The sequence below is a fragment of the Denticeps clupeoides genome, chromosome 17, assembly GCF_900700375.1.
Source record: "Denticeps clupeoides chromosome 17, fDenClu1.1, whole genome shotgun sequence".
Classification (NCBI taxonomy): Eukaryota; Metazoa; Chordata; class Actinopteri; order Clupeiformes; family Denticipitidae; genus Denticeps; species Denticeps clupeoides.
This window is the reverse complement of record NC_041723.1, coordinates 9,975,220-10,003,208: the sequence shown is the minus strand read 5'-3', so window position 1 is coordinate 10,003,208 and position 27,989 is coordinate 9,975,220. Positions and strand designations below refer to the sequence as shown.

The 27,989-nt window shown below is 39.2% G+C and overlaps 1 protein-coding gene across 3 annotated transcripts; it reads right to left on the bottom strand.

Annotated features, from left to right (window-relative positions):
* Window positions 1-123: 123 nt before the first annotated feature.
* dock4a (dedicator of cytokinesis 4a) lies at window positions 124-27,669 on the bottom strand. 3 transcript variants are annotated; one of them, XM_028957910.1, is made up of 52 exons: window positions 27,436-27,669; window positions 25,417-25,500; window positions 24,974-25,014; window positions 24,496-24,551; window positions 23,868-23,964; window positions 23,332-23,480; window positions 23,024-23,108; window positions 22,417-22,568; window positions 22,254-22,335; window positions 21,925-21,985; window positions 21,351-21,483; window positions 21,131-21,219; window positions 20,898-21,023; window positions 20,482-20,606; window positions 20,199-20,361; window positions 19,302-19,408; window positions 19,053-19,206; window positions 18,458-18,555; window positions 18,258-18,341; window positions 17,875-17,975; window positions 17,159-17,240; window positions 16,411-16,581; window positions 15,525-15,717; window positions 11,598-11,725; window positions 11,273-11,407; window positions 11,081-11,179; window positions 10,829-10,923; window positions 10,670-10,745; window positions 10,458-10,558; window positions 10,260-10,318; window positions 9,608-9,756; window positions 9,221-9,306; window positions 8,812-8,838; window positions 8,635-8,730; window positions 8,496-8,556; window positions 8,227-8,320; window positions 7,497-7,645; window positions 7,330-7,416; window positions 7,047-7,151; window positions 6,634-6,775; window positions 6,350-6,516; window positions 6,114-6,200; window positions 5,781-5,957; window positions 4,969-5,052; window positions 4,486-4,605; window positions 4,148-4,275; window positions 3,947-4,067; window positions 3,542-3,623; window positions 3,269-3,378; window positions 2,990-3,062; window positions 2,599-2,666; window positions 124-2,114 (listed from the first exon to the last, which is right to left on the bottom strand). In XM_028957910.1, the coding sequence occupies exons 1-52, from the start codon at window positions 27,470-27,472 to the stop codon at window positions 1,701-1,703; spliced, it is 5,790 nt and encodes a 1,929-aa protein (XP_028813743.1). In that variant the 5' UTR covers window positions 27,473-27,669; the 3' UTR covers window positions 124-1,700. The 3 variants fall into 3 exon arrangements, with proteins under 3 accessions (XP_028813743.1, XP_028813742.1, XP_028813744.1); XM_028957909.1 differs by having other exon boundaries at window positions 11,081-11,407; XM_028957911.1 differs by lacking the exons at window positions 21,925-21,985; window positions 23,024-23,108; window positions 23,332-23,480; ... (3 more) ...; window positions 25,417-25,500; window positions 27,436-27,669 and having other exon boundaries at window positions 22,417-22,469.
* Between the last annotated feature and the right edge of the window lie 320 nt (window positions 27,670-27,989).

Sequence of the window (27,989 nt, the reverse complement as noted above, 5' to 3'; positions counted from 1 at the left end):
GAACAAGGTGCAATTCTTGAATCAATCTCCACAATCCTTATAAGAATCTTTCTTATGGGTCTAAAAATTGGAAAGTAGCTGTCAAAGTATGGGATTTTTGCATGATAATAAGTGATTGTGCACTTATATGCCCATGACCTTTATTTAATTTTTAATACAAACAACACTGAAAACTGCATTTTATAGCAACATTCAAGTTCAGCAAAATCAGTCACATCGTGTTAAAACACAGTATGTACATTTGTGTTAGAAGTATCTGGAAATTTTTTTTTAATTTTACAATCTGAGTAGAACCATAAAATATAAAAACTGTACAAAAACAAGGATGGAGAAAGTTTGTTTCTGAAGGGCAGTCTAAATACTGCATATGCACTGACGCAGATTATATACTTTCAGTCCAATGTTTCTGTGTAATTCCAAATCACATAGTGTCCATTACAACCCACAGTGATGAAGGAAATTATATAGTGATAATATATCACCATAACGTGTAGCACAATTTATGTGAGTAAAAACCCTTAGGAATTCACACTCTACCTTTTATTGTAGATGTAGCAAAGCAACCTACCTTTCAATACTGTATTTACAAAAGAATGAGACAGCCCATGGCAGCAAATGTACTTGAATACACTTTCCTAGGTGTTATATAGCATTATTGTCTCAAGATGTACATTTTTAGATTTACAATTACATTAGTCTAAGGCTGAGGACGTCTATTTAGTCGAGGAACCGACGTTCCCTGTGAGAAACTCTGCCTTGGGTGCATATTCAGTGGCACATTCGAGCACAATCCAACTGCAATAGAGCTGTTTTAACTATTTTACTGTGTATTGCTTTGTGCAGTACATACATGCCTCATGCTGCCTGATTCTATGCTTGGCCAAGCTCTACAGCAAAACACATCATTAAGAACAAGTGTTTACACACAATAAATATAGCAGCCCTAACTACTCTCAGTACATAAAAGCCTGTATGTGTCTTTGGCACAAGTCACATAGTTTCATTACATGGCACAATGAAGACCACAATTTTAGCCACATTTGTTTCAAATTTTAACCAAAAAATTAAAAGTGCAGAGGTTTAATGATTTTGGATAATCAAAAAATACAGTTTAGATCCACTGAGGATTGTAGTCCTAAGAAAACTGGTGTATTTTCAATGTTATTTTCAGAACCCAGGGAACAACAGGGGACTCCCAAACCACCAAGTAAAATAAAAACTATACAGTTAATGCATGTGATCCAGGTTGTGGTTGGTCAATATATAAAAATACTGCAACAGATTTCTTCAGTAAATGTGTAGTGTGTGCAACGCTTCAATGAAGTTGGCCAATATGTCTAAAAGTTACTAAGACATATACAATACATAGCACCATTTAGCAATCTTAAAACAAATTGACCAGCTATTTGCTGCCACATATATTTTGGATTTAAGGCCAAAAAATATTACTGCAGAATTTCTGCTAGAAGAATTTATGATCAGTGTCACAATTATCAAAAATACCAAAGGTTGAAAAAAAATTGCTAGCCTTTATTCAAATGGTCCCCACCTGATCTTCTGGCTTTCAGTAAAAATGTTGCTTAACTCCACACCTGTTAAATCTCTGGAAGGCTCAAAGAAACTAATTCTGGAGAATAGGTAGCCAAGACTGTGAACTAGAATAAGTCAATGTTAATGCTGGTCACCGGTAAGAAGTGGTATTACAGCTGTGAAACCTTACGGGGCACCGTCCTTTGCCGTGGTTCTGAGTGAAGTCTGATGCTGCGGTTAAGCTGTGGTTTAGCAGGAAGGCCAGAAGAGTCTGCACTGGGTGGGACTGAAAGGCTGTGAGGCAAAGGCGTGGCACGCCGTGGGTTATTACGCTCATATACACTGTAGGGGGGAGGTGTCTTACTCCCACGTCGGACCATGGGATCCTCAAGGCTGGCAGGAACGGGTGGAGGCACTGGAGAGTCCGCAGGTGGAGGCTCCACACTGCATGTTTCAGACACACTGCAGCGGCTGAGGGAGGAGATACCGCTGCTGTAGCTGCCAGAGCGCACGGGAGAATTTAACACCAGGCCACCGGTGGGCAGTCCATCAATGGGTGATGGAGTCAGAGGGGGAATTGGAGTCTGTATAAAAAAAAAAAATGAAAACAGAGATAATCTTATTTGTAAATTACCAAATATATAAAATACAGAGAGCTAAATCTTCCAAAACAGTAAAAAAAATGGCCCAATGGGCCCCAATATCAAACACAAAACTGCCCAATCTGGCAACACTGTAAGATCCTGTCTCCTGCCTCCTCCCTTTTGGTATCTGTTCTCATAAAAAAAACTTGTTTATGGAGCCGTCAGTAACTGTGGTCTCTGTTACAGACATTACCAAACCATTGTCAGCCCTTTAATGAAAGAATTCTGACTGGTGAATTAGTGAATCTGACATTCCTGAACACATCCAATGCAGCAGATTTTATATAACCCTTAGAAAATATCCCCATATATCCTTAAATGCAGGTAATGTGGTCATCAAGGATCATGCTGCTGTTGTTATTTCTTACAGCATCCCAGACTGAACTAATAGACGTAGCTCCAGTTCCCACATAATATGTCATACCTTTTGAGGAGACCTAGCTGATGGTATGGGGGACAGAGGTTTCATGTTTATACTCAGTGTTCTTATTCCTGGAAGAAACAGACATGCATATTACACATTTTAAAATAAAAGATTTGTATTAAATATGCTTCCTGCTGCTTAACCATGTCAGTCACAATGTCTGCTATAGGCCAATACAAGACTTTAGCTATAATTACAACTTTATTATTCATATGTATAACTGATCACGGTGTGATCTTGTCATTGGAGTGGTTGCAGACATTTTGATAGAGTATGGCACAAACTTCAGTGTGTTACTGTGATAGTGAGTGTATCTTTTATGGGATGTTCACAAATGCATAAATGAAGCATTTTGTCATTATATGTATTTGCACTTTAAACTAGTCCTTACCTTTTTCGAGTGAAGGAACATTCTGCTCACTCTGTGGTAATACACTTTCAGGAATTTGTAGTGGTATCACTCTCTGAGAAATAATACAATAAACAAAGCTTTAGAATCATGTATATATCTAAGAGCAGATTACAACTGAACACAGTCTTAGAGTAGAGAGGACACAGTATATGCTCAGTATATAGCACAGGTGCTGGTGAAAAGGAAGCTGCAAGAAGGTCTCCAGTTCATATTCACAGCACCAAATCAATGAAAAAAACACGGTCATATAAAACTTACTATAGGAGTGTCAACTGGGATGGGGTAAATACTGCTGCAGAGTCTGTCTCTTGGGGAAAGGCAGAGGTTGTCTCTGGAATGCTTGTGTTTGTCTGATGGCAGTGGAGATGCTGAGAGTGTAGAAGAAACAACAGATGTCCCAACACACAGTCATACACTACAAACGTAAGCTTCTCTCTGAAGTTATGTAATGTACAGCCAGTCACTGTATGTAATAATCATGATTATACAGAGAATTCATACATTTAAATGTAAAAGGTAACTGTTACCCACCTCTGTTGCTAGAAGGTGCAGAGCTATTAACATGGGCTGAGCTGGAGTGATTAGAACTAAGGCTAGAGGTAGATGGACTTGGCTATGGTGAAAGAAGAAAGATGAAAAATAGTCAAAAGAGACTTGGGAAATTGACTATTAATAAATATGTATTATAATTAGGACTAGTAGTAGTAGAAGTAAAAACATTTACATTTTACATTTATCAGATGCCCTTATCCAGAGCTTACAATCAGTAGTTACAGGGACAGTCCCCCTGGAGCCACTCAGGGTTAAGCGTCTGGCTCAGGGACACAATGGTAGTAAGTGAGATTTGAACTTGTGACTTATGTGGTCTTTTGGTTTGTAGGCAAGTGTGTTACCCACTAGGCTACTAGCACCCCAATAACAACAATAATTTCTTACCTGCATGTTGAATACTTCATCTGAGCTTTCTGACTGGCCTGTGATGTTGCTTACTTCGTTGGAGGCTTGTGATGAAAGGGAGGATGAGGAATAACGATTGACTGCTGGGTAACTGAGGGGACTGATGAGACAAAGAAATTTAAGTTTATCCCAAAAATCATGGTCACAGGGCGCCTATGTGCATCTCACAATGATATATACCTGCGTCTCATCACCATCCGAGTGCTGTCTGGACTGATGGCATTGGGCACTGGGGTACTGCAGTTACGGGGGGTTCCACTCATGAAGTGCATTGGACTAGCACGCACAAGGGCCGGAAATTCCTGTGGCTGATGAAACAGCCCCAGCATCATGATGAATTTTGACAAAATGGATGTAAATATGGATAATATGAACTTTTTTAGCACATTATATTATTATACAGTTGTTAATTATATAATAATGGCTCTTGAATCCAAAGCCAACATTAAATATTTTGTATACATACAAAGAGCATTATGAGCATTTAAAATGTATATTTCAAATAAGCATGTAATCACCTGTAACCCTAAACTTGTTCTCATCACATGAAACTGATCCACCAGTTTTTTGTGCAATGGTCGCATATCCTGTGGCACAAATTTCTCATGCACTGTGAGCCCAAACTCTAGGATGTGTGCCTAGAAAAGAATCAGTGGTGCTTTTTACTTACTAAAAGAAAGACAGGTATAACAATCCATGCAATTATTTAATGTGTTAGGAGAGTCTTTTAATGGTGGGCATTATTATTATTTTTTTTATTATATTATTAATGAGCATTTTGTATTGCATTTTCACTGGTAAATACAATGTCATCAGATGTATTATATATACAGTAATTAAATAAAAAATGTTCAATATTTCAATATTTTTAAATCCAATGTTGCCCCAACCCTGTGCCTTTTAAAAAGCATTACTTAATCTGAGGCTGAGGCTTTAATAATAGTCAGTGTACTATAAAATACTACCTTAAAACTATTTCTACAATTTTTACACTTTTTTACCTGCTCAAACATGAGGTCTCTCAATCGATTGATCTTGTCCCCATCTTCTGGGTGGTTTGCAATGTAGTCTTTTGCAAAGAAGGCCTGTTAAATCAGAACAATGTGTGTTTTATGATTAGTAATGGCTAAAAAAAAAGGAGATGGATGCTGCACAGAGTGGACAGCTACTTTCTCTTTTTCTCCCTCGAAATTGAGACAAGCAGGGGGTACAGATTTACCATGAAGCTCCTCATTAAATAAAAGATTCAGAAACAATCATATTCCTTTGGACTCCATATTTTAGCTTGAAGTAAAAAGTATATTTAGAATATATAAAATCAAAAATGGCTACATATTTAATAAAATGAAGTTCCATTGGCATTGACCCATATTGAAACACACTCCTTATCAGAAGGTTGCCGATTTCAAATCCCGAGCTGCCAAGGTGCCACTGAGGCAGCCATGACAGGCGCCCGGGGAGCAGTGTGTGGGGACGGTGCTTGGCTCAGTGGCACCTTAGTGGCACCTCGGCGGATCGGGATTCGAACCGGCAACCTTCTGATTATGGGGGCCGCTTCCTTAACTGCTAGGCCAGATCTCAGATCTGTTCTGTATACGTGTAGCCATCCAATGGTGCAAATAATGTACAGTCTACACAAAGATCAATGACAAGCATGCAGTTGCTAGGCAACACCACATGTTAGAAAAGTGTGATTAATTCACCAGCCCTGGCCACAGCATTGTTCTCCTGGACACTGCGGCTAACAGGATTCCACTGTAAATAACATACTGCATACAAACATATTAAAGAAAAGTAGGAGCATCAGCTGTACCTCTTGGTAGCGAGCAAGTCCTCCATTAACAGCGGCGTCTATGACTCCATTCAGGCACATAGTGAGTGGGTTGATGTTCTGCATCTGGCGAGTCTGGCACTGCGCAATCAGTGTTCTGAGTTCCAGGTTCTTGTTTTCTATTACTTCACTCGCATTCTCCAGAGGGCTTATCTCAACCTGCAATAAAGCCCATGTTATTGTGCATGACTGAAGAGTCCAGCTCAGTAATTTGTCCAGGCTATTATCTGTGCATTCTAACATCTTCTTAAAATATAAACAAACAGCATTTGCTCAACAAATTTAACTAGAAAATGGGATCAAAGCACCTCTTACCAGTTCTCGCTTCTCTACCTCAAACCAGCGGGATATGCCTGGCAGACTTTGGGCCAATGTCAATGTAGTCCGTTCCACCCACAAACTCTAAAGACATTCATAGTGTGAGGATCAATTTATTAATCACACAAATCTTTCTTTAATCCTTTAAAATGATTAAATGGTACATAATCACAATATATTAAAGAGCTTCTTGAATTGAGAATTATATTAAGTCAAAAGAGTGAGCATGAAACCTTGAACTCGTTCTCCTTGTCTTTGCTGCCCTTATGAAAAGGTCGATCATAGCGAAACCTCCAGATGTGGTTGACCTTGTAGAAGCTTTTGATGTTGTTGGGCACACCGTCCCTCTGCAGCACATCCTGCCTATCTGGGACAGGGCTCACAGTATAGATTTGCAGATCTGAACCACAAAGAGTCAAGCCAAAAGAAAAATGTAACACTTTGACCTAAAAACATGCATATTAACCATGATTTAGTTACTTAGTGACTGGCTGAAATAAATTGCATTGAAGGATACACTGCGCCTCTGCCTGGTGGATGGTTTGGTCTGGCATGTTGGCGTGTTGCATGGCAATGGCATGTGGGAACTCAGAAAGCATCCGTTGCTGGAAGGCCTCTAGACGCTCATAGTCATTTCCTCGGCAAACAAATTCCTTATTCTGTGGAGAAGACAGGAGAAAACCATCATGAGAAATGCTGCACATGATGTATAGCTCGCTTCGTAAAACTGTACTTTACTGTACTCCAACTTGCAAAGAATACAAAGAATCCTTGCTCCTGTTTTTTTTACTGTTTATAATGAGGCAACTTAAATTGCAAGAGACAGAGCATCATTTAATCAGATGAGCATTGTGTACATTCTTTATTCATTCAAAACCAACAATTCAAAAAAGCTCATAGATTGAAAAAATAAGTAAATCAAATGTTTACCCGCAAAAAGAAGGGAAACTTCTTGCCATAGAAACCAATCCTGAAGAATTCAGGTTCTAGTCGCTGTTGGTTAATTATTTTTTCATATAGAGAGGCCTCCATCATCTACAAAAATAGACATAAGACAAATATTTTAACACATATTTACTTCATATTTGTCCCACAGGACTGATTTCTTAGTGTCTTCTTTATGCATAATATTTTGTTGTTGGACTGGACAATTAGGCTACAGTTCTCACAGTATATTACATACCGTATATTTTATTTAATATAAAACACTCACTCTCATTTTACTCAGGTTTCTGTAGTCAAAATAGGCTTCGTACTGATTTGCTAGTTCCCGGCAAAGTATGATGCAGTTCTCCCAGCACTGGAACAACAAGTGTTGTAAAAATGTCAAAAGCAAAACCAACAATGATGAGTAAAGACACACAAAAAGAAGAAACTGACTTTTCCCCTATCAAAGTTGTGAATGATGGTGAGATGCAGGCACTCCTTCCGCTGCCATTCACTCTGCATGGGGTAAGTGAGGAACTCTCTCAGGGGCCGCTCTGTCCACTCCAGCAGCTCGTCATACAGCAGGAGGGTGTATGCTGCTTCTGTGGTCGAAGAAAGGCACAAGAACGAATCAGAGCACACAGATTACCCAAGATTTGATGAAATCTGATATCCATATCTAAATCACAGGGAACCTTTTTTAAACTGGTGCTAGTGCTTTGCTAGTGTAAGGTCAAAGGCATTGTCCAGATTTACATAAATGAATGAAAAAGACAAGAAAGAAACACTGTCTTTAATGACATTTGTGCATGTGACATTGATCCATAATCTGTCATCATCTGTCAATCATCAGGCTCCTCCCATCTTAAGCACTGTTGATACAAACCACATTACAGGTTGAGTTCTGGGTGGCAGAAATAATTAAACAACAACATGTAGTTAGTTTCTGTTCAAGATTCAAATGACCACCAAACAGTTTCTTATTTTATCTATTTACGTAAATTGTGAAGATGCCTGTTGCCTCATGCTCAATGCATAGAAAATGATGCGCAAAATGAATCAGCTGCACAGCTATTGCAACACCATACCTCAGCTGATCATTAATATTATTCACTGAAATAACATATTATTAATTATTAATGGTGATGCAAAAATATGGAATTCCATATTTGTTTTGTTGTACCTGTGTAATTCTGTGCTTTAAAATGCAGATCGTACAGTTTATGGATGTAGCGGATGTACATTTCTTCTTTGTTAAGCTCTGTTTTGTAGAAGTTCTGTTAAAAGTGGTATAAATGTAAGAGGTTACAAAAATGTACATCATGGTAAAAATCGATGGACAACAATATATATCAATTAATTCCACCTACATGGCGCTCCAGACAACATACATTATTTATATTCTAATTTGCATAACGTTAAGAACAGTGCCAGAAGAGTCACCATACTCACAAGGAGATTGGCTGTGCAGCCCATTTTCTTTCCATCAGCCTCTCCAATCTTCATGCAGTCTCTATGTGAGACGATGTTCATTACAAAGGATATTTTTGTACCTCCAGCATAATTTTAAATAAATATATGTTTACGCTACCGGTAATCGAGAAGTCTCTCCATTAGTCGGGTAACAGTGGCTATTAAGGAGGCACCACTCTCCCTCCAGGTCTCTCGTTCAATCTTTTTCAGCAGACTACAACATAACATTTCTTTCACTGTGTGTTTATGAATACATTTAATGAAGTCGTTATTCTACGATGGCACAATCTCTTACCTTGGGTATGGACCAAACAATGGGATTCTTTTCCCAGAAGCATTGATGGGACAAAGAATTTTTAGTACTGTACATTCACATGGAAATACATTGAACAGAGCACAAGAACCACAGCTGTAGGATCTATGAGAGCTACTCATTCAGATGGAATTGTTATGTAACAAATTATGCACAGAGAAAAACAACTTATCTCTGGATTATCAAAATATATTAAACACACACACACACACACACACACACACACACACACACACACACACACACACACACACATGGTATATAAACCAAGTATGTCACACAAAAAAAAAAGAAGTGTAGGAGTATAGCGGAATAGAGAGTAGCATGTAGGAGTAGTGTAGGATGCATGATAGATAAACAGCGGTAAAAAATACAGCAGCTCCAAACTCACATGCTGTTGAAGAGCTCCTTGTATGTCTCATCCCCTTTGCCATCTGACATCAAACTGTCCAACTTGTCAATCAACTTAGCCTCCACCTGGATAACAGTGTTAAGCGTTCACAAAGTCACTGAAGTCTCTATACTAAACTATACTGAACTAAAGACAAGATGTACAGACACTTCCAGAAGGGCTCACATTCTATCTGAGGATGTAGTCTGGCATATTTCCAGTGGCAATTCATTTTACCTGAGGATTCTGAAATTAACCATGTTTATGTGTTCATTGTGCTTGCAGCTATAGTCAATATTTTTTGTCTGATTCATCATCTTTGTGTTCTAGTGATCTATCTTGAGTGACATTTGCGGGTCCATAGCAATGCATTAATGTGAACTGCACCTGTTTAAAGTTTCCACTTCTCCTTTGTTCACACTCCAGCATGTCATGGAAGATAGGTATCATCACATTCCTCAGGTCGGGCTGGGGTACAAGTGTCACCTCCAGAAATGGCCCAATCATTCCAGGAATAAAATTCAGCTTGTGCTCATCTACATTGATATAAAAAAGCACCCAAAAAGAAGCACTCAAACTTGTATTTTGCACAATCTACCGGTATTACATTTTCCTGTTGATTGCAGATGCAAGATGACACATTTATCAGACACTCTTAACCGGAGAAACCTGACTATCATGCGTTACAGTCCGCCTGGAGACACTCAGGGTTAAGTGTCTTGCTCACTGACACAATGGCAGAAAGTGGGGTTTGAACCTGTGACTTTGTAGTCTTCTGCTTCATAGGCAATTGTGTTACCCAATTTTTGTGGTAAAAATTTGGAAAGTCATAAATGTTTTCTGTATGATAACTATAACAATTATACATTTACACTCCTGAATAAGCACCCTGGGTGGCAAGTGATGACTTGACAGGAAATGCTAAGTTCGCTTGGTGACCTAATGTGAATTGTAGGAGGCATGTTTGATTTCTGGCAATTGATAAAGACAATGTTACATAACCTTAAATATAATAAATATTTGCAATGTGTTTTCTTACCTAAACTTTGCCATATGCTGAAGATCTCACATCCAATCATCACCCTCATGTCCCCATATCTTCATAAATGATATACATGAGCACATTAGTAAAACAATTTGTTCTAAGGAAATAATGTAACACAATCATGTCATCATCTTTTGAAGAGAAACAAAGAAAATGTAAAAGCTATAAACTCTTAATGAGGAGAAAACGTACTTCTCCAGCACTTTTTTTCTCTTTGACGGAGGGAATGTTTCAAGCTGGAGGCATGGTTGGTTTATGAAAACAATGGAGAGATAAAAATATGACTCCCACACCTAAGGAGACAGAATCAATACTAATCATATAAGGCTGACTCCGCGAATACACAGATTGATTAAAGGGCAGCTACGGATGAAGGAGTTTGGGTTGCCTTTTTTTATTATTACCTTGAAGTCAAACTGTTCATTGAGGAAATTCTTCCTCAATGTGTCTGAGAGATACAGCAGTGTAGTGATAATCACACTAAAAGTAAATTAATAAAACAGGTCATTCATTATATGTAGTATATACATTTATTTACATTTAGAAATAAAGTACAAGCTTACTTGTTGGTGACCAGTCGCATGACTGTCCAGTCTCTAGGAAACATGTCTGGTCGGATGAGTATTTGAAATATGGTAAATAGCTGCAGGAGAAAATTCTTTGGCACAAAGTAAAAAGGACAGAAAAAAATGAGCCATCTAGCAGTACATTTTAAATGCATATGATGCTCTAACTGGTCTAAACGGGTTCTATTTCTTAAAAAGGATTTTAATAAAAAAAAATAATAATTCCATGATAGAATAGAAACAGTTTACCGTAAGCTCATCTTTGCTGGGAAGTCTTGTCAGTAGCTGCTGATAGTCTTTATCGTTCAGCTGCCGCAGGAGTGTCAGTAAACATGCCACAAATTCACCCTTAAAAAAAAAAAATCCAAAACACATAACAGTTTCTGGACAATCATCATGGAAGAATGTATTTTTCCTAGAGAAAGGTTCAGAATCTCTTACAGTGACATCTTGGTACTGTAGCCGCATTGCAGTCCTGGGTGTCTGTGGGTAGCTTGAGACTTGAAGTATAGTTCTCAGCAGTACACCTGATATACTCTCCATGATCATATTCACCTCTTCAGAAGCCACACGCTCCTTAATTGGGGGGGGGGGGGGGGGGGGGGGGGGGGGGGGGCAGAAATACTATTATAATTTAAATTGTATTATGAATTTGAAAAATGTCTTTATTTTAACAGACTTTGTCTTAATATTTGTTTCTGCAACTTGTAAACATTTTGTTTGGTGTTTTATAATGAAAATAGTTGCATTGATTGCATAGACTTACCATATCATCCACATTGATGTTGGAAAGCATTTTAGTAAGGATGTGTGCACACATGCCTAAGTCCCTTTGTCCCTGCATGTGCACTTCGAGGTGATGCAGAACCACTGGGAGCAGAACACACCTGGACTCTGAAGCAAGAAAAGTAAAAAATAACCAGTCACATTAATGCAGGATTCAGTTGTATCAAATCATTAAAATCCAAACAATTTGTTCACACAAGGCACTCAAAACCTTTTCACCACTGCCAAAAAATACAGTGCTGTTCAAAAGTCTCATGCAGTCTCATACAAACCAGTGAAAACACAACCACTGTTTCGACTTTAGGAGAGCTGTGAAATGACAGCTTTCCACCCGGACACCCAAAAAATCATTTGGCTCCCCTAATCAGCACCAAGGTCCCTTCTGAATCTCCACTGGAAGGTGTGGCAGTTTGGCTCTCTCTCTACAGACATGCACCCGCCACACCCCCACACCTTTGCTGTCTGTTTGTTTATATATTGCGTAGTATGTGCTTATGTTGCTGAGGTTTTCTTTTTGGTTCCCACAATGTACTCTCTACTGGAGTACGGTCTGGGGGCTGCTTTTCTTCTGTTTTTTTCTCTGTTCTTCTGATGCATTCGTGTATGATGCATATGCAGTACACACACACACACACACACACACACACACACACACACACATATATATATACACACACGTGGACAAAATTGTTGGTACCCTTCAGTCAATGAAAGAAAAACTCACAATGGTCACAGAAATAACTTTAATCTGACAAAAGTAATAATAAATAAAAATTCTATGAAATTTAACCAATGAAAGTCAGACATTGATTTTCAACCATGCTTCAACAGAATTATTTAAAAAAATGAACTCATGAAACAGGCCTGGACAAAAATGATGGTAATATTTTGTTGCACAACCTTTTGAGGCAATCACTGCAATCAAACAATTCCTGTAACGGTCAATGAGACTTTTGCACTTCTCAGCAGGTATTTGGTCCCACTCCTCATGAGCAAACTGCTCCAGTTGTCTCAGGTTTGAAGGGTGCCTTTTACAGACGCCATGTTTCAGCTCTTTCCAAAGATGCTCAATAGGACTGAGGTCAGGGCTCATAGAAGACCACTTTAGAAGAGTCCAATGTTTTCCTCTTAGCCATTCTTGGGTGTTTTAGCTGTGTGTTTTGGGTCATTGTCCTGTTGCAAGACCCATAACCTGCGACTGAGACCAAACTTTCTGACACTGGCCAGCACATTTCACTCTAGAATCCCTTGATAGTCTTGAGATTTCATTGTACCCTGCACAGATTCAAGACACCCTGTGCCAAATGCAGCAAAGAAGCCCCAGAACATAACAGAATCTCCTCCATGTTTCACAGAAGGGATGGTGTTCTTTTCTTGATATGCTTAATTTTTCAATCTGTGAACATAGAGCTGGTGTGCCTTGGCAAAAAGTAAAATTTTTGTCTCATCTGTCCATAGGATATTTTTGTGGCTTGTCCACATGTAGTTTGGCAAATTCCAGTCTGGCTTTTTTATTATTTGTTTTCAACAATAGTGTCCTCCTTGGTCGTCTCCCATGAAGTCCACTTTGGCTCAAACAATGATGGATGGTGCGATCTGACACTGATGTTCCTTGAGCTTGAAGTTCACCTTGGATCTCTTTAGAAGTTTTCTGGGCTCTTTTGTTACCATTCGTATTATCCGTCTCTTTGATTTGTCATCAATTTTCCTCCTGCAGCCACGTCCAAAGAGGTTGGCTACAGTCCCATGGATCTTAAATTTCTGAATAGTATGTGCAACTGTAGTCACAGGAACATCAAGCTGCTTCGAGGTGGTCTTATAGCCTTTACCTTTGACATGCTTGTCTATAATTTTCTTTCTAATCTCCTGAGACAACTCTTTCCTTCGCTTCCTCTGGTCCATGTTGAGTGTGGTACACACCATGTCATCAAACAACACAGTGACTACCTGCAGCCCTATACAGGGAGTGCAGAATTATTAGGCAAATGAGTATTTTGTCCACATCATCCTCTTCATGCATGTTGTCTTACTCCAAGCTGTATAGGCTCGAAAGCCTACTACCATTTAAGCATATTAAGTGATGTGCATCTCTGTAATGAGAAGGGGTGTGGTCTAATGACATCAACACCCTATATCAGGTGTGCATAATTATTAGGCAACTTCCTTTCCTTTGGCAAAATGGGTCAAAAGAAGGACTTGACAGGCTCAGAAAAGTAAAAAATAGTGAGATATCTTGCAGAGGGATGCAGCACTCTTAAAATTGCAAGGCTTCTGAAGCGTGATCATCGAACAATCAAGCGTTTCATTCAAAATAGTCAACAGGGTCGCAAGAAGCGTGTGGAAAAACCAAGGCGCAAAATAACTGCCCATGAACTGAGAAAAGTCAAGCGTGCAGCTGCCAAGATGCCACTTGCCACCAGTTTGGCCATATTTCAGAGCTGCAACATCACTGGAGTGCCCAAAAGCACAAGGTGTGCAATACTCAGAGACATGGCCAAGGTAAGAAAGGCTGAAAGACGACCACCACTGAACAAGACACACAAGTTGAAACGTCAAGACTGGGCCAAGAAATATCTCAAGACTGATTTTTCTAAGGTTTTATGGACTGATGAAATGAGAGTGAGTCTTGATTGGCCAGATGGATGGGCCTGTGGCTGGATTGGTAAAGGGCAGAGAGCTCCAGTCCGACTCAGACGCCAGCAAGGTGGAGGTGGAGTACTGGTTTGGGCTGGTATCATCAAAGATGAGCTTGTGGGGCCTTTTCGGGTTGAGGATGGAGTCAAGCTGAACTCCCAGTCCTGGAAGACACCTTCTTCAAGCAGTGGTACAGGAAGAAGTCTGCATCCTTCAAGAAAAACATGATTTTCATGCAGGACAATGCTCCATCACACGCGTCCAAGTACTCCACAGCGTGGCTGGCAAGAAAGGGTATAAAAGAAGAAAAACTAATGACATGGCCTCCTTGTTCACCTGATCTGAACCCCATTGAGAACCTGTGGTCCATCATCAAATGTGAGATTTACAAGGAGGGAAAACAGTACACCTCTCTGAACAGTGTCTGGGAGGCTGTGGTTGCTGCTGCACGCAATGTTGATGGTGAAGAGATCAAAACACTGACAGAATCCATGGATGGCAGGCTTTTGAGTGTCCTTGCAAAGAAAGGTGGCTATATTGGTCGCTGATTTGTTTTTGTTTTGTTTTTGAATGTCAGAAATGTATATTTGTGAATGTGGAGATGTTATATTGGTTTCACTGGTAAAAATAAATAATTGAAATGGGTATATATTTGTTTTTTGTTAAGTTGCCTAATCATTATGCACAGTAATAGTCATCTGCACACACAGATATCCCCCTAAAATAGCTAAAAATAAAAACAAACTAAAAACTACTTCCAAAAACATTCAGCTTTGATATTAATGAGATATTTTTGGGTTCATTGAGAACATGGTTGTTGTTCAATAATAAAATTATTCCTCAAAAATACAACTTGCCTAATAATTCTGCACTCCCTGTATATAGGTCCACTGACAGATTACAAAATTGTAGACACCTGTGATGGACACACCTTGGATTAACATGTCCCTTTGGTCACATTATTTTCAGTCTTTTCTAGGGGTACCATCATTTTTGTCCAGGCATGTTTCGTGAGTTTTTTTTTTTTAATAATTCTGTTGAAGAATGGTTGAAAAGCAATGTCTAACTTTTATTAGTTAAATGTCATGAAATGTTTATTTATTATTACTTTTGTCAGATAAGTTATTTTTGTGACCATTTTGAGTTTTTCTTTCATTGACTGAAGGGTACCAACAATTTTGTCCACGTGTGTATATATGTATATGTGTATGTGTGTATATATATATTCTTCAACATTGTCAATGTGATATATTGCATTAATCCTTCATTGTACCTGTGTTGGTGTACAGTGGGCTCTCCACTGTCTTGGCAATGCACTGCAGTTTGACAGTCTGCAGAGGGCAGTCAGTGTGAGCCATGTTGGGAAGGCTGCCTATGGTGTCACGAGCCAGGACTGCCACTTCCTCCACTGTGAAGATTTTCAGCAGCTCACAACACACGGTGGGGAATGACCTCAGGAACACAGCCTGAAAGGTCAGACACACATAAGGGTCCAATTAAGTGGTGCAAATCATTGGCATCAATACTGTGACATGCTGGTTCTGAAAGGTGAGCTGAACATACACAATGTCCTTTCTACCTGTTTATTATATAAACAGAATTCTGACATACTGAATTATGTGCATTACTCCATGCGACTTACACCTTAGGTAACTATATCTGCCTGCAATACTGCAATTCCAGAAGATGCATTTTTTTTCTTTAATTATGATAGCTATACTTTTAATGTTGAAAATGGCTGAATTATTCCTTTAAATTATTACTTCACACTGTCGTGTCTCTCTGTGTGAATATTGTTTGGCAGTTGCAAATGTGTTATTTTTCAATGTGCCAATTTGACAATAAACATAATTTAATATATGGCAGAAATACTGATTAAAAAATAGAGCAATACAGGGAGCAAGTAAAAAAGTACTGTCTACTAATGCTTTATATGCCTGACCTCTTTACATTAAATGTACATTATGTTGTATTTTATCAACAAAATTCAAAAAGCTTTCATATTCCACCATTATGCATTTCCAATCCCATCTTTCCATGAAGAAGTGTATATATGTAGAAATGTGATGAATGTTCGCTAATGTTCGTCATGTAAAATATGACTGCCATTATAAATCAATTTGTGTGTAAATGCATGTATATGGACTAAGTGTATTTACCTGTGTATGTGTGATGGGATTGACACCCTTGCTCTCATGTGAAAGGAAGAGGTGGACAGACTTGAAGAGCTCATAGATGGAGCAGCGAAACTCCTCTTCACTCTGGCCACATGTCGCTACAGCATAAAGCTGCCGTGACTGAACGATATACTTAAAAACATACTCTGATGCCTAGGAGAAAAATGAAAACCATCATATAACTTATATTTTAATCTACAGTGAAACAGCAGGAGATACAGCAATCATTGGAATCTCATTTGCATTAATTTTAAAGAGTTTTCCATGAATAAATGTCCATAACCTTTTATTTCTAGATAAACGTGAACCCAAGTGAAAAACATGCCAGTAGGCTTACATATTTCTGAATTCAAAAGATCCACATGCTATCACAGGATCCTATTCTGTGTATGCTTTATTTCTGATAAATAAATAGAAATTGCAATGCACAGATCTAAGGGTTCTTACAGATTTTTTGATGACATTAACAGTCTTGCCATATGATGTAATAAAAGGGCCATGACAAAGCTTGGTACAAGATACATTTTGTCTCGATGCTCTGGAACATCCTACTTAGACCTAATTGTGTTTCCATGACTGTTTTTTTGCACCAGTGACACCACCCTTTTAGAGTGACATCCTATTGCTGGAGTATCATGATTCAAAATCTATTGGATATGGACCTAGGACAAACCTGCTGACCTCCCAAGCTCTGTGATGAGACTATGGACAGATGTGAAACATTACTCACCTTCAGCACCTGCTGAATTTGCTCATGATGCTCCGCATCTATTATGCGGCTTACGTACCACTTCATGAACTTGATGAGATCCCTTGACCCCACACCAAAGGGAAAAGTAAACAAACAGTATTTGTAAGGAACACAGAAATAACATAGACAGAAGATAGGAAGATGTAATGGAATGGATTGGTAAGTTATGGCCTGGTATAACATCTCACCTTCGACCGCATCTCATTCATCACCCCAACAACAAGAAACAATGACAGGCAAGCTAGGTTTAACTAAGAGGTCAGGGGAAAAAAACATGATATGTCTTATTAAAATATGGTTACAGTCAAATTCTGAAATGGAACACAGCATGGAATGGAGAGTATTTCATATGAAGAGTGGGTGAGAAAATAAGGAATATTCACCCACATATACTTTACATTCTGTGACACAAATAACTTAGCCAAGGTTCACCTTCCATCAGTCCACCCACCCTTACCCATCCCTACTCACTGCATACACACACAAACAGATGATTTACTGCTCAAAGGAGCTTTATGGTATGCCATTAGGTAACTTCATTTAATCCTAACCTAACATATAAGGTGACAAAACAGTGACAGTTCATCAAAGTCAAAAGTAATAAAACATGTGATGCACAAGGTGACGCACAAAACAAATGCAGTTCAGCAGCAGGTCAATGTTAAGAACTAATCTAATCTTCTGGGGAAAGGTACCTGTATGAAAGAGCTCCTGCAAAGTGATTCTCGATGTAGTTGTCCATTACAAGCTTAAAATGGTGGAATTTTGTGTCATGCAGCAAATTTATTACGTGGACCTGGATGGGAAAAAAAATCCATGTTACGGACAGTAGCTCGAAATCTGTCTGTTTTGTTTGCGTATGATTTTCCCCAGTGACATTATGGCAACACCTTCATTTTTTTCAGGCTCCAGTAGTCATGGCAACAGACTATGAGAGGGAAAAAAGGCTTGCTGGCTGTAGCTCTCAGTTGTCAGTAGACAGTATTTGCAGGGAGACAGTTTGTGCCTTGCCATTTTAAAGTTCATCACTGAATCAATCTGGCATTCATTTCATATTTGCTGATCTAATAACACTTACCAAGTCGTCAAAAACTTTCAATCCATTTCTCTGTGAACTCTGGTCCATAATGCCAAACAGAGCATCCAAGGTGTCCTGCAGGAACTGTATTGGAGAATGTGACAATAATCACACACAAATAAAAAAACACATTACATGAAATGGCCACATTGTCCCAAAATACAGAAAGCATATTTATTTGTGTTTAAATAAATACCAACCTTAACAACCTCTGTGCCATCGAGGTCCTTCAGCTTAGACAAGCTGTCACTGATCTTCTCTGGGTGGGTCCTCCAGTTTAGCAGATTCAGCATATCGCCTAAAATAAAGTACGTAAAAACGCTGCTATTTATAAAACGCTCAGACAATTTGGGGAGTAAAGTAAAAAATATCTAGTGCAGTGTTCGGTGCAGGAGTACTGTCGAGAGATAAAAGTACAGACAGTACTGTAAAAAGTCGGTGGCGCTCTGGTATGTATGTCATTAATCTGTACTTCAAGGTCAGTAGTGGCAGGTGTTTGGGTGACAAGCTGTGATCTCCAGTATGGATGCAGCTGCCATAGCGTCTTTGATGCCTCTGACGTTGCAGGGGGTGCGATGCAGCATATGAACACATCATTTGTCTAAATGAACTTATGTCCTTATTTGCTAAAGTATAACATATGTCTTATTAATTATTAATTTTTATATTTGCATGCATATTTAGACACACAGCAATCTTGAACTGGGCTGTAATCAGAATAAAATGAGACACCTCAGTTACACGTAAAGAGTGAATATTTGTCATTCCTCAACCCAGCCACATTACCCATCTCACCGTTTTGCGTCAGTTTTGTGGAGCATAAGAAAGACGTGATCCAGAAGGATTCCTTTGTACTTCTTGCGGCCTGGTTGTTCCCAGACAGGTTTGCTTTCGAGAAAGGCAGCTTGAGGTATCGGAGAGTGTCCTGGAGGTTGGCAGTCTCTTCACACTGTCAGAGGAGAATGACACGACAGTTGTACTCATTCAACAAACTTGTGTCTGCAACACAGAGAACAAACAGGGACCCGGTTGCACATATATTACCTTATGGACAATGAGTTCATGCATCCCGTCGGGCAGTGTACAACCACCATCCTGCATCAGAGGAATGAAAGAGAAACCGAAGAGCTTCTTCTCCCCTTTCTCCTTGGCTAGAGATTACAGACATGTTAGGTTAGTTAAGCCATTCTGATATAAGCGTATGCTGTGTTTTTTCTGTCTACTGTACCGTAGGAAACAACAATAACAGTAAATATACATGATAAATACTGATTGTAAGTTGCTCTGGGTAAGGGAGTCTGCTAATTACACTTATAAATATGCTTACTCCTTTTCAAAAATTCAATAATTTTTTCTAATAATGGAGCAAAAGCTTGTCCTTCTAGTGCCAATAAAATAACACGACTAGTATCAGTTTAAGTCTTGTGTGTCTTGTGACTTTTGGCAAAAGTATTATCTTAGTAATAAACCAATAATAATATCAGGGTGCCCCCCCCGGAGTCAGCCCCTGACAAATAACCCTAAATTAACAATTCATATTCATTGCTTTTGCAGATTTGTTAAGAACAGTGTAATATTTTGGGTTAGGAAGAAGCTGGCACAGATCACACTATCACATCATGGCGATTCGTTAGGGCAGCACAGCACTACCGTGGGTTTTCACGGAGCATTTTGGAAAACAACATGTGCTGTAACAGAACGACAGGGGTCTCCCCAATTAGTTATGCATGACAACCAGCCAAAAGCAACAACATTTGTCTGGTGTAATTATACATGTACATTTTCCTTAGGCTCAGATTCCCTGAATAACTATGACGCTTGGATTTTCTATGGGCAGACTAAAGCACATGATATCTTATACTGTGGATCATAGCTATAGAATCACTGAGGACCTTGGTAGCCTTGATGACAGAAGAAATGAGGCCATATGTGGTATCTTACTGGAGCAGTGTCGGAACTCGAAGCGAAGATGCAGTCCTCTAAATATGTCAACAGGAATAGGCAATTTGATTTGTTCCGCCCAGCGGGGGCTGTTACTGTGGTACAGTACAAAAGACTGGTGCTGATCAACACCCAGGTCTCCAGTGCCAGCAAAGATGAGATTCTGTGCAAAAAAAACCTACACAGTTATTTATTTATTTAAACATGGTGTTACAAATGCCTTTCGCATCACAAACCTTCATGCATGACAATGATAGTTGTTAAAGTGCCATGAATACACTACCTTGGGGATCTCTCCATCAGCTTCAACCAAGTGTACACTAATCTCCACATTACGAGCCACACTCTTCCCACCTTTCTCAAATTCTCCCCTTTCCAAAGTTATGTACAGATCATTCCTTGTTTCACCTGCCAAAGGATGCAAGAAATCATCTTTCATGCTCAGACCTTGTACCACACCTGATTTCAGAATGACTTAAGTCTGTTTTATAGCCTCCAATCGAAGGAAACCTGTTCACATACATGTGTATAATATATGTCTACTAATTACTATAATAATTGTACTGCAACACATAAAAAATGTTCTTTAAATTATTCTTCGGAACCATGACACCAGGTTACTCCATTTAACTTCTTTTTCTATTTAAAGTTCCTTCATTCTCACCTCCTCCTTTATTTCCCCTGAATTCATGATTTTACCTGGCATGATGATCTCAGAAAAGCCAAGTCTTTTTGTGATGGAGATACTGTGCGTGAACAGGTGCATACAGTCCTTGTGAATTTGTTCTAAATCTCCATGGAGCAGCTGGAGAGTGACAGCCAGTCCTTGAGACAAGAGCAGAAAAAACTGATGGTTATTTCTGTACATTCCATCACATTCTGCATGCACTTGTTTTTTTCTTCGCGGCAATAAACATATATCAGAAAAATACCAGTATTAGAGCCAACAGGGCTGTATCTGGAACTGATTTTCCGGATGATGTTGTCATGAATTTGGCACCATTCACTTTCTGCATTGCATCTATCAAAAGACAAAAACTGGAATTAAGGAACAAATAATACAATTTGAACACATTTACCAGTTATTCTGACAGAGACAATATAATAGTCTGTAGTGTAGTATAATTTGAAGAAGTAGGGAATAAACCTTACGAGTAAACCTTGAGAAGGTGGTCATCCTTGGATTCTGCAGTCAGAAGGTCAGCAATGCTAATGACTGCACAGCCATACGGCCGTCTGTACTGTGTGTTACAGACATTTTTCTTTTCTCCGGCCACCATACGTCCTACAAAAAAAACAAAAAAATTCAGGGTCTGTCCACATACACTGTGAAACATCACTGGTCATCAGTGTGACTATGGCATCCGTCTATAAAGGTTACGCTTAACACTTATAGAGTCTGTTTGGCATCATGCCCACGGCTTGTGCCACTTACACGTAAAAACTATGCATCTCAACAGTCCATAAATGAGAAGTAGAATGAATACACTGGAAAGTTAGCCACAGTACAAGTAAACACAACTGAGTAATGTAGGTGCGTGCAATGGACATACAACGTAAAAAGTCAGATACTGGCATCACATCCATAAAAATGGCATGCATATGCACTGACAAATATGTCAAATTAAAATTGAATAAACAACATTTAGTGGGATAACAGCTACTGACATACACAAAATACAGCAACTGGAATGTTCCAGACAATTACACATCCAACAGCTCTTACCTATTCTAATCAAATGAGCTACAACAAAAACATCTTTTCGCAGATCATTACTGCCCAAATCCTTGAAGAAAAACAGATGTTTTATTCAACACTAGAGATTTTACATGGAACGTCAGATTCCTATCGTTAAACAGTCGCACAGGATATAATATGTAATATTTGGAAAAATTATTTATTTCTCCGCATAGAGAAAACATGATTTATGGTAACAACTGGACCAATCTATGCACATAATGAACTATGCTGCCCCATACTTTAGATCTTCCTGTGATTCTGCAGTACAAGAGGATTCCTGAGAATTCCACAGCAGGCGTCATTGGGTCACTTACAATGAAAAGTGTGCACTGGGACTCCATCTTCTCCAGTGAATGCGGAACTCCCTGTTTGTTTAATCGCACCAGAAACCTCTCACTGAAACACACAATGGATTGTGAGTGACCAGCCGCAAGGTCTCAACCGGGCACCGGTAAGTTATCTATAAAGAGAATGCACCTGATTGGGCGGTTTTCTCTGCAGTCGTAGATGAAAAAAAACACTTCCATTTCCTCGCCTAGGTTTGCGTTCATCAGGCTCTTCACCTGAACAAACAAGTGGTGCATGCTTGCCTGAACGGGAATCTCTTTCTTTCGATGCCTCTGTTCCATCTAGAGCAAAAGGAAAAAAAAACTTCATTCCCTGTATCCACAATTGTAACAAATGTTTTTTCCCTTTTATGTAATAATAATTATTAAGAACCACAGCCACAGCCAAACCAACAACCTTTCAACAACATTTTGTAACAACAGCAATAAATGTGGCAGAATTGGGAAGGCTTAATTCCAAACAAGCATCTCCAGCCATGCAGATGTCTCCATGATAACGTTAATTAGCTGTATTTCCTCACACCAACGCCCTTAATTACTGTAATTTCCAAATGTTTGTGCCATGAAATTAGGCAAGTTCCTCTATCCGTGCATGTGTGTGTTCTGCTTAACCGGAGAGCATGAAGTGCTCCTATGACGTCTGTATGAAACAGCAGTGCCTAGCGTCAGTCGCCATGGCAACAATGCAATGCAGTGGTACTCATAGAAAAAAGGTGACTCATGAGTAAGCGACCCACCAGCTGGTAGAGTTCTGTAACGCTGATCTTGTCTGGATCCACCAGGTTGAATTCCTTTCTGGGCACAAGGTCCAAGCCCAGCTGCCTTTTGGACGGAATTAGGAAAGTTTCTTAGAACACAGAACATTTCAATATGAATTCTTTTTTTTAAATCTAATTAAATTTCTCTCATTCTCATTATAATGTGAGAACAGCATTCACATGTGAGGACATTTCAATTATTTATTTGAAATATATATGAAATATATAATGGAAGAACATGAAAAACTTGTAGAAACTGAGAACACTCATAAAGACTCTGAACTCACTCATTGCCCCAGTCAAGGCGTGCTGTGATATGCTGTTTGATGTTGTTCATGCAGTCATTGGTCAGATGGCCGACCAGGACCTGCTGCCGCAGATCGAGAATTTCGTTCATCACGTGCCACAGCCTATGAAAAAGATCGCCTTCATTTCGCTGTGCAGGGAGAGATGCTGGTGTCAGGCTTTCGTCTTAACACAGTGAGTATCAACCTCTCACAACCAGACGTTAACAGCAAAACCAACATTAAAAAATCAATAATCATCATCACAATCATAATAATAATAATTATAACATTATACCAGCTGGCTGCCTTTGCCTCACTGTCTTAGAGAAACTATAGTATTAGAGACTATAGTAACTATAGTATTAGAGTTATTAGACTATAGAAACTATAGTATTAGAGACTATAGTATCCTTTTAAGAACGCTAAAATGTCACAAATCATAGAAATCTTGCTCTTTTGGACATTCTGTACATTTTAGTGATGACTAAACTCTCGACAGCCTGAGATGACAGTCAGATGGCTGACAGTACACCCACCACAAAAAGCTGCTTCCACATCGTTCCCCAGTCTCTCAAGGTCACTGTCATCTCTGTGATGACAGAGTCTTCAATTGGGATGACAGTTTCAAACTGCCTGTGGGTGACAAAATACAGGTGAAACATTAAACACATTACCAAAAAAAAAAAAAAAAAAAGACGTGTCTCAACAAAAGATTTTAATTTATCTTAAGATGGGCATGTGCCAATGCTAGTGAATTACATGATTTTTATATAATTTAGTAGAGAGGCTGCATGTTTTTCATGCGTTACACTTTACATTACAATTTTCCCCCAATGTTCTCTTACAGAAAATATATGATTACAGCATGTATTTATTTCACAAATGTATCCGAATAATTTAGTCGATTTACACATTTATACAAGTCTTTTACTGAAGCCTCCATAGAGGCTTAAGGGAAAATGGTTTCTGTGCAGATGTTGCTACCATCAGATTACAGATGCGCTAACACACCCAATGCTTAGAACTGATTAACATGTATGTTTTAATGGGCACATTAACATGCATATACACCCAGTAACAATTACACTTAATACACAGCACCTTCGTATTATGCTTCAACCCCGAATGAATTAACAAAACTCACGGCACAAATATAGTTCTTACCCTTTGTTCTTGACGTGTGCATTTTTCAAATGGATATAATTGCACGGGAAAATTCCCTAAGGAAAAAAACATGAATAGTGAATGTTCGAATGAATTGTAAATATCTGAGTAAATGATGTTAAATAACGTTCCTACAACGGAACCCACACCATCAAGTCCCATCCGAAAAAGATGCATGGGGTGTGCTAAAATGCAGGGAAAGAAGGAGCTGTGTGCTGCTGTGATCATTTCTGGGACACGCCGTTGAGGATGCTGTCTTTGTCCAACATTTGAGCCAATAAACAAGATGACAGATGCAGCTTAATCCTGCACTTCTTCTCACTTAAACAGATATATGAATGTTTCAGTGCTAGAGCCTCATCTCAGCCTGCCAAGTTTCCAGCAAGCAAAAGCGGAACTTGAAAAAAATCTTTAAAGCTGCAACTCAATGGTCTGAGCTGTTTTAGCCTGATTTTCTTTTCTTATTACATTACTTTACCTTTATATTTGGATTCTTGGCAATGAATCCTCTGTACCACCCTACAGAAAGAGAACAAAGCATTTTTACTTACATTTTACTTAAAAATGATAATTTCACAGCACACAGAAAAAAAGCAGAACAAAAAGAGGGAAAAAATTGCAATGTTTTTTTCTTAAAGACACAGAAATGCAAAACCCAATTCCTTCCTACACTCATCTAATTAAAAGTATGGCAGTATCCTCCCTGTTCCTTCCCTCGTAAGCTGCCTCTGATCTCATCAAGACCAAAATTACTTTTATACAATGACTCTGTATCACTCTGTGCGGTTAAGTATATGTTACAATTACATCTATATGAGTGCAAAATAAAAACTTCCCTCAGCAGCCAGGGCATGCAAATCAGAGAAAATCGGTTTCTATTTTTAGATTTTCTGACACTTCAGTCATTACACTTTATCCTACCTTCATGTTTTTCCAGAATTTGCACGGTGTCGCCAATCTCCAGAGGAAGGCCATGTTGGACCAGTCCTCGAAAATTTGCCAGCACTGAAACACAAACAGCATGAAATGAAGTGACATCCCCCCACGTGCAGCCATGCTGAATCAGCATCTTATTCTTGTTCGGACCGTGTGCAAGCTGCTGAGTAACAGGGTCTCACACAATTCACCAAAGGAGGCACCAACATCCCATAATACCCATAGCTGCAATAATCATGAATCTGATGCTTGCTTTCCGTTTTCCTTTTTTTAATTATTTTCCTTCATGCCTTATTTATTTTCAGTTGAACAAAAGGTGTGAAGCAAATAATTATTTCAGGGTTTTATGAACAGAATTATGTCTAATGTCCTTGTCTCACTGATGAATGGTGTCAATTTCAAGTTTGCATATTTGTTGTGACAGATGGACAAACAGTTAACTTTCCCCACACGATTACACCACCATTTGCACAACAGCATTGGCGCTCCTATAAATATATCAGCAATCATTTCCGTTTACTACTGTATAACACGATAACTGTGTTAGCAACAGGAGCGATTCCATTCATCGCTGTTAACGCATTTTCCAGCCTGCGTGTTACGTCGATGCCCAACACCTTCAGCACAGCAGATGTCACACGCTTTTAGACATGATTAAATGCCATTGTCTTAAATATGCCTGAGACACATGGCAACATATCTCAGTGATCATAAAACGTTTCATTTAAATAGGACCCATAATGAGAGACAAATTGTTAATTTACACAGACGGGAAAGCAGCAAGATGGGCAGATTATCTGTCTGAAATATATTTGTAGTTAACTTTATATTGATAAAAAGAAAACAACTACAAGTGGCAGAGGTGGCCTAGCGGTTAAGCAAGCGGTCCTGTAATCAGAAGGTTTCTGGTTCCCGATCAGCCAAGTTCCCATTGAGCTAGGTACAGTCCCAACACTGCTCCCCGGGCGCCTGTCATGGCTGCTTACTGCTCACCAAGGGTGATGGTTAAAAGCAGAGGACACATTTCGTTGTGTCACCATGTGCTGTGCTGCAGTGTATCACAATGTCAATTACTTCACTTCACTCAATAAATATAAGAGCAAATGTAACTGCAAAACAGGAGTAAATAAATAAAGCTTTCAAGATACCTAATGTTTAGATTTTTTATTTTGTGTACCATCGAAGCATGTCTCCAGGTAGGTTTTTGCAAAAGTAACACCCAGAACTTTCCCACTCGAGCACACATCCCAAAATGCATCGAGCAGATAAACAAGCCACATGAAGGACACCACCTCCCACGATTTTGATGATGTTCATGCATCACTATGTGGTGGAGTTCAGCACTTTTCCATCATGTGCTAAACATGCGAACACGTGGGTTCTTTGGGTTCCCACGACCCTGTCCCCAGTTCGTCCTTCGTCTTGTCGCAGGACCTTGTCGCTCCGGCTTCCAGTCCCCATCAGCCGTCTGGGGACACTCGCTAATATCGTCCGCTAAAACCAGCCGCATGTGATTCGTGGTCCTTCTGCCCCTTTCCTGCGGAATTTGGGGTGCAGGATCACACGTGCACGCACCTCACGTTCTCTTAAGTTATTCCTACGGCTTCAGGAGGAGGAACGTCCACAAATCAGCTGTGTGCGGTCCCCATAACACGCACGGAGAATATATATATACATAAATAAATAAATAAATTCTCTCCCTCTCTCTCTCTATATATATATACACACACACACACACACACACACACACATATATATATATAAAGACAGAGAGATACCAGATAATAAAACGTTGCCGAATGCCTTCCGATCCATGCCAGACAGTGAATAATAATTACGATCTATTGTTTATCGTTCATTAAAACGCACTGGCCAGTACTAAATGGTTTTATCATTTTTTAAAAATTATTTCTTTTTATTTTTTACAACATCTGGCACGCGATTGCTTTGATGTTTGTCGACCAAAAATATCGTGATTGCATATGAAAAAAAAAAAAAACTTACCTACGCCATATTTTTCCTGTTCCGTGGGTACCCACATTTTTTAGACAAAACCGCTGCGAAATGCATGCTAAAATAAACCGGTGCAAGAAGACATCCGCGCCGCACAAGCCATTTTATCGTCACCCCGACAGTTTTTATTGTCTCAGCTGCGTCGCTTTGAACGCCGATGCCAGTGAGCATCCAGAGAGCATCATCATCATCATCATCTCGCCGCCCGTACCAGAATTGGGGAGTAAAGATTCAACCTGCCACCAGCCTGACGACTCTCCATCAATGTAGTGAAGGGACGTGGCTGCATCACATTGATACGAATTCTAGTACAACCCAGGGACAAATGCGTTTTACAGTTTAGATCATAATCAAACAAGCCTAAACCTTTCAACCTGTCAATATTACAATATAATATCTACAATATAACATATTTATAGAAACCACATTTCTGCATTAATATAGCATCAATGCTGCTCTAAATAAAAACGTCAGACAACGCAGAATAAATGCGTTTATAAACCATGTGCTTTGTAAATAACAGACCAAAATATCAGCCAGAAATG

Coding starts and splice junctions, on each gene's coding strand:
- dock4a (XM_028957909.1), bottom strand. CDS start 27,472: ATGTGGGTACCCACGGAACAGGAAAAATATGGCGTAG. Junction 8,731..8,811: donor TTGTTTGGTCCATACCCAAG/GTAAGAGATTGT, acceptor GTTATGTTGTAG/TCTGCTGAAAAAGATTGAAC. Junction 8,321..8,495: donor GCTGCACAGCCAATCTCCTT/GTGAGTATGGTG, acceptor CACTTTTAACAG/AACTTCTACAAAACAGAGCT.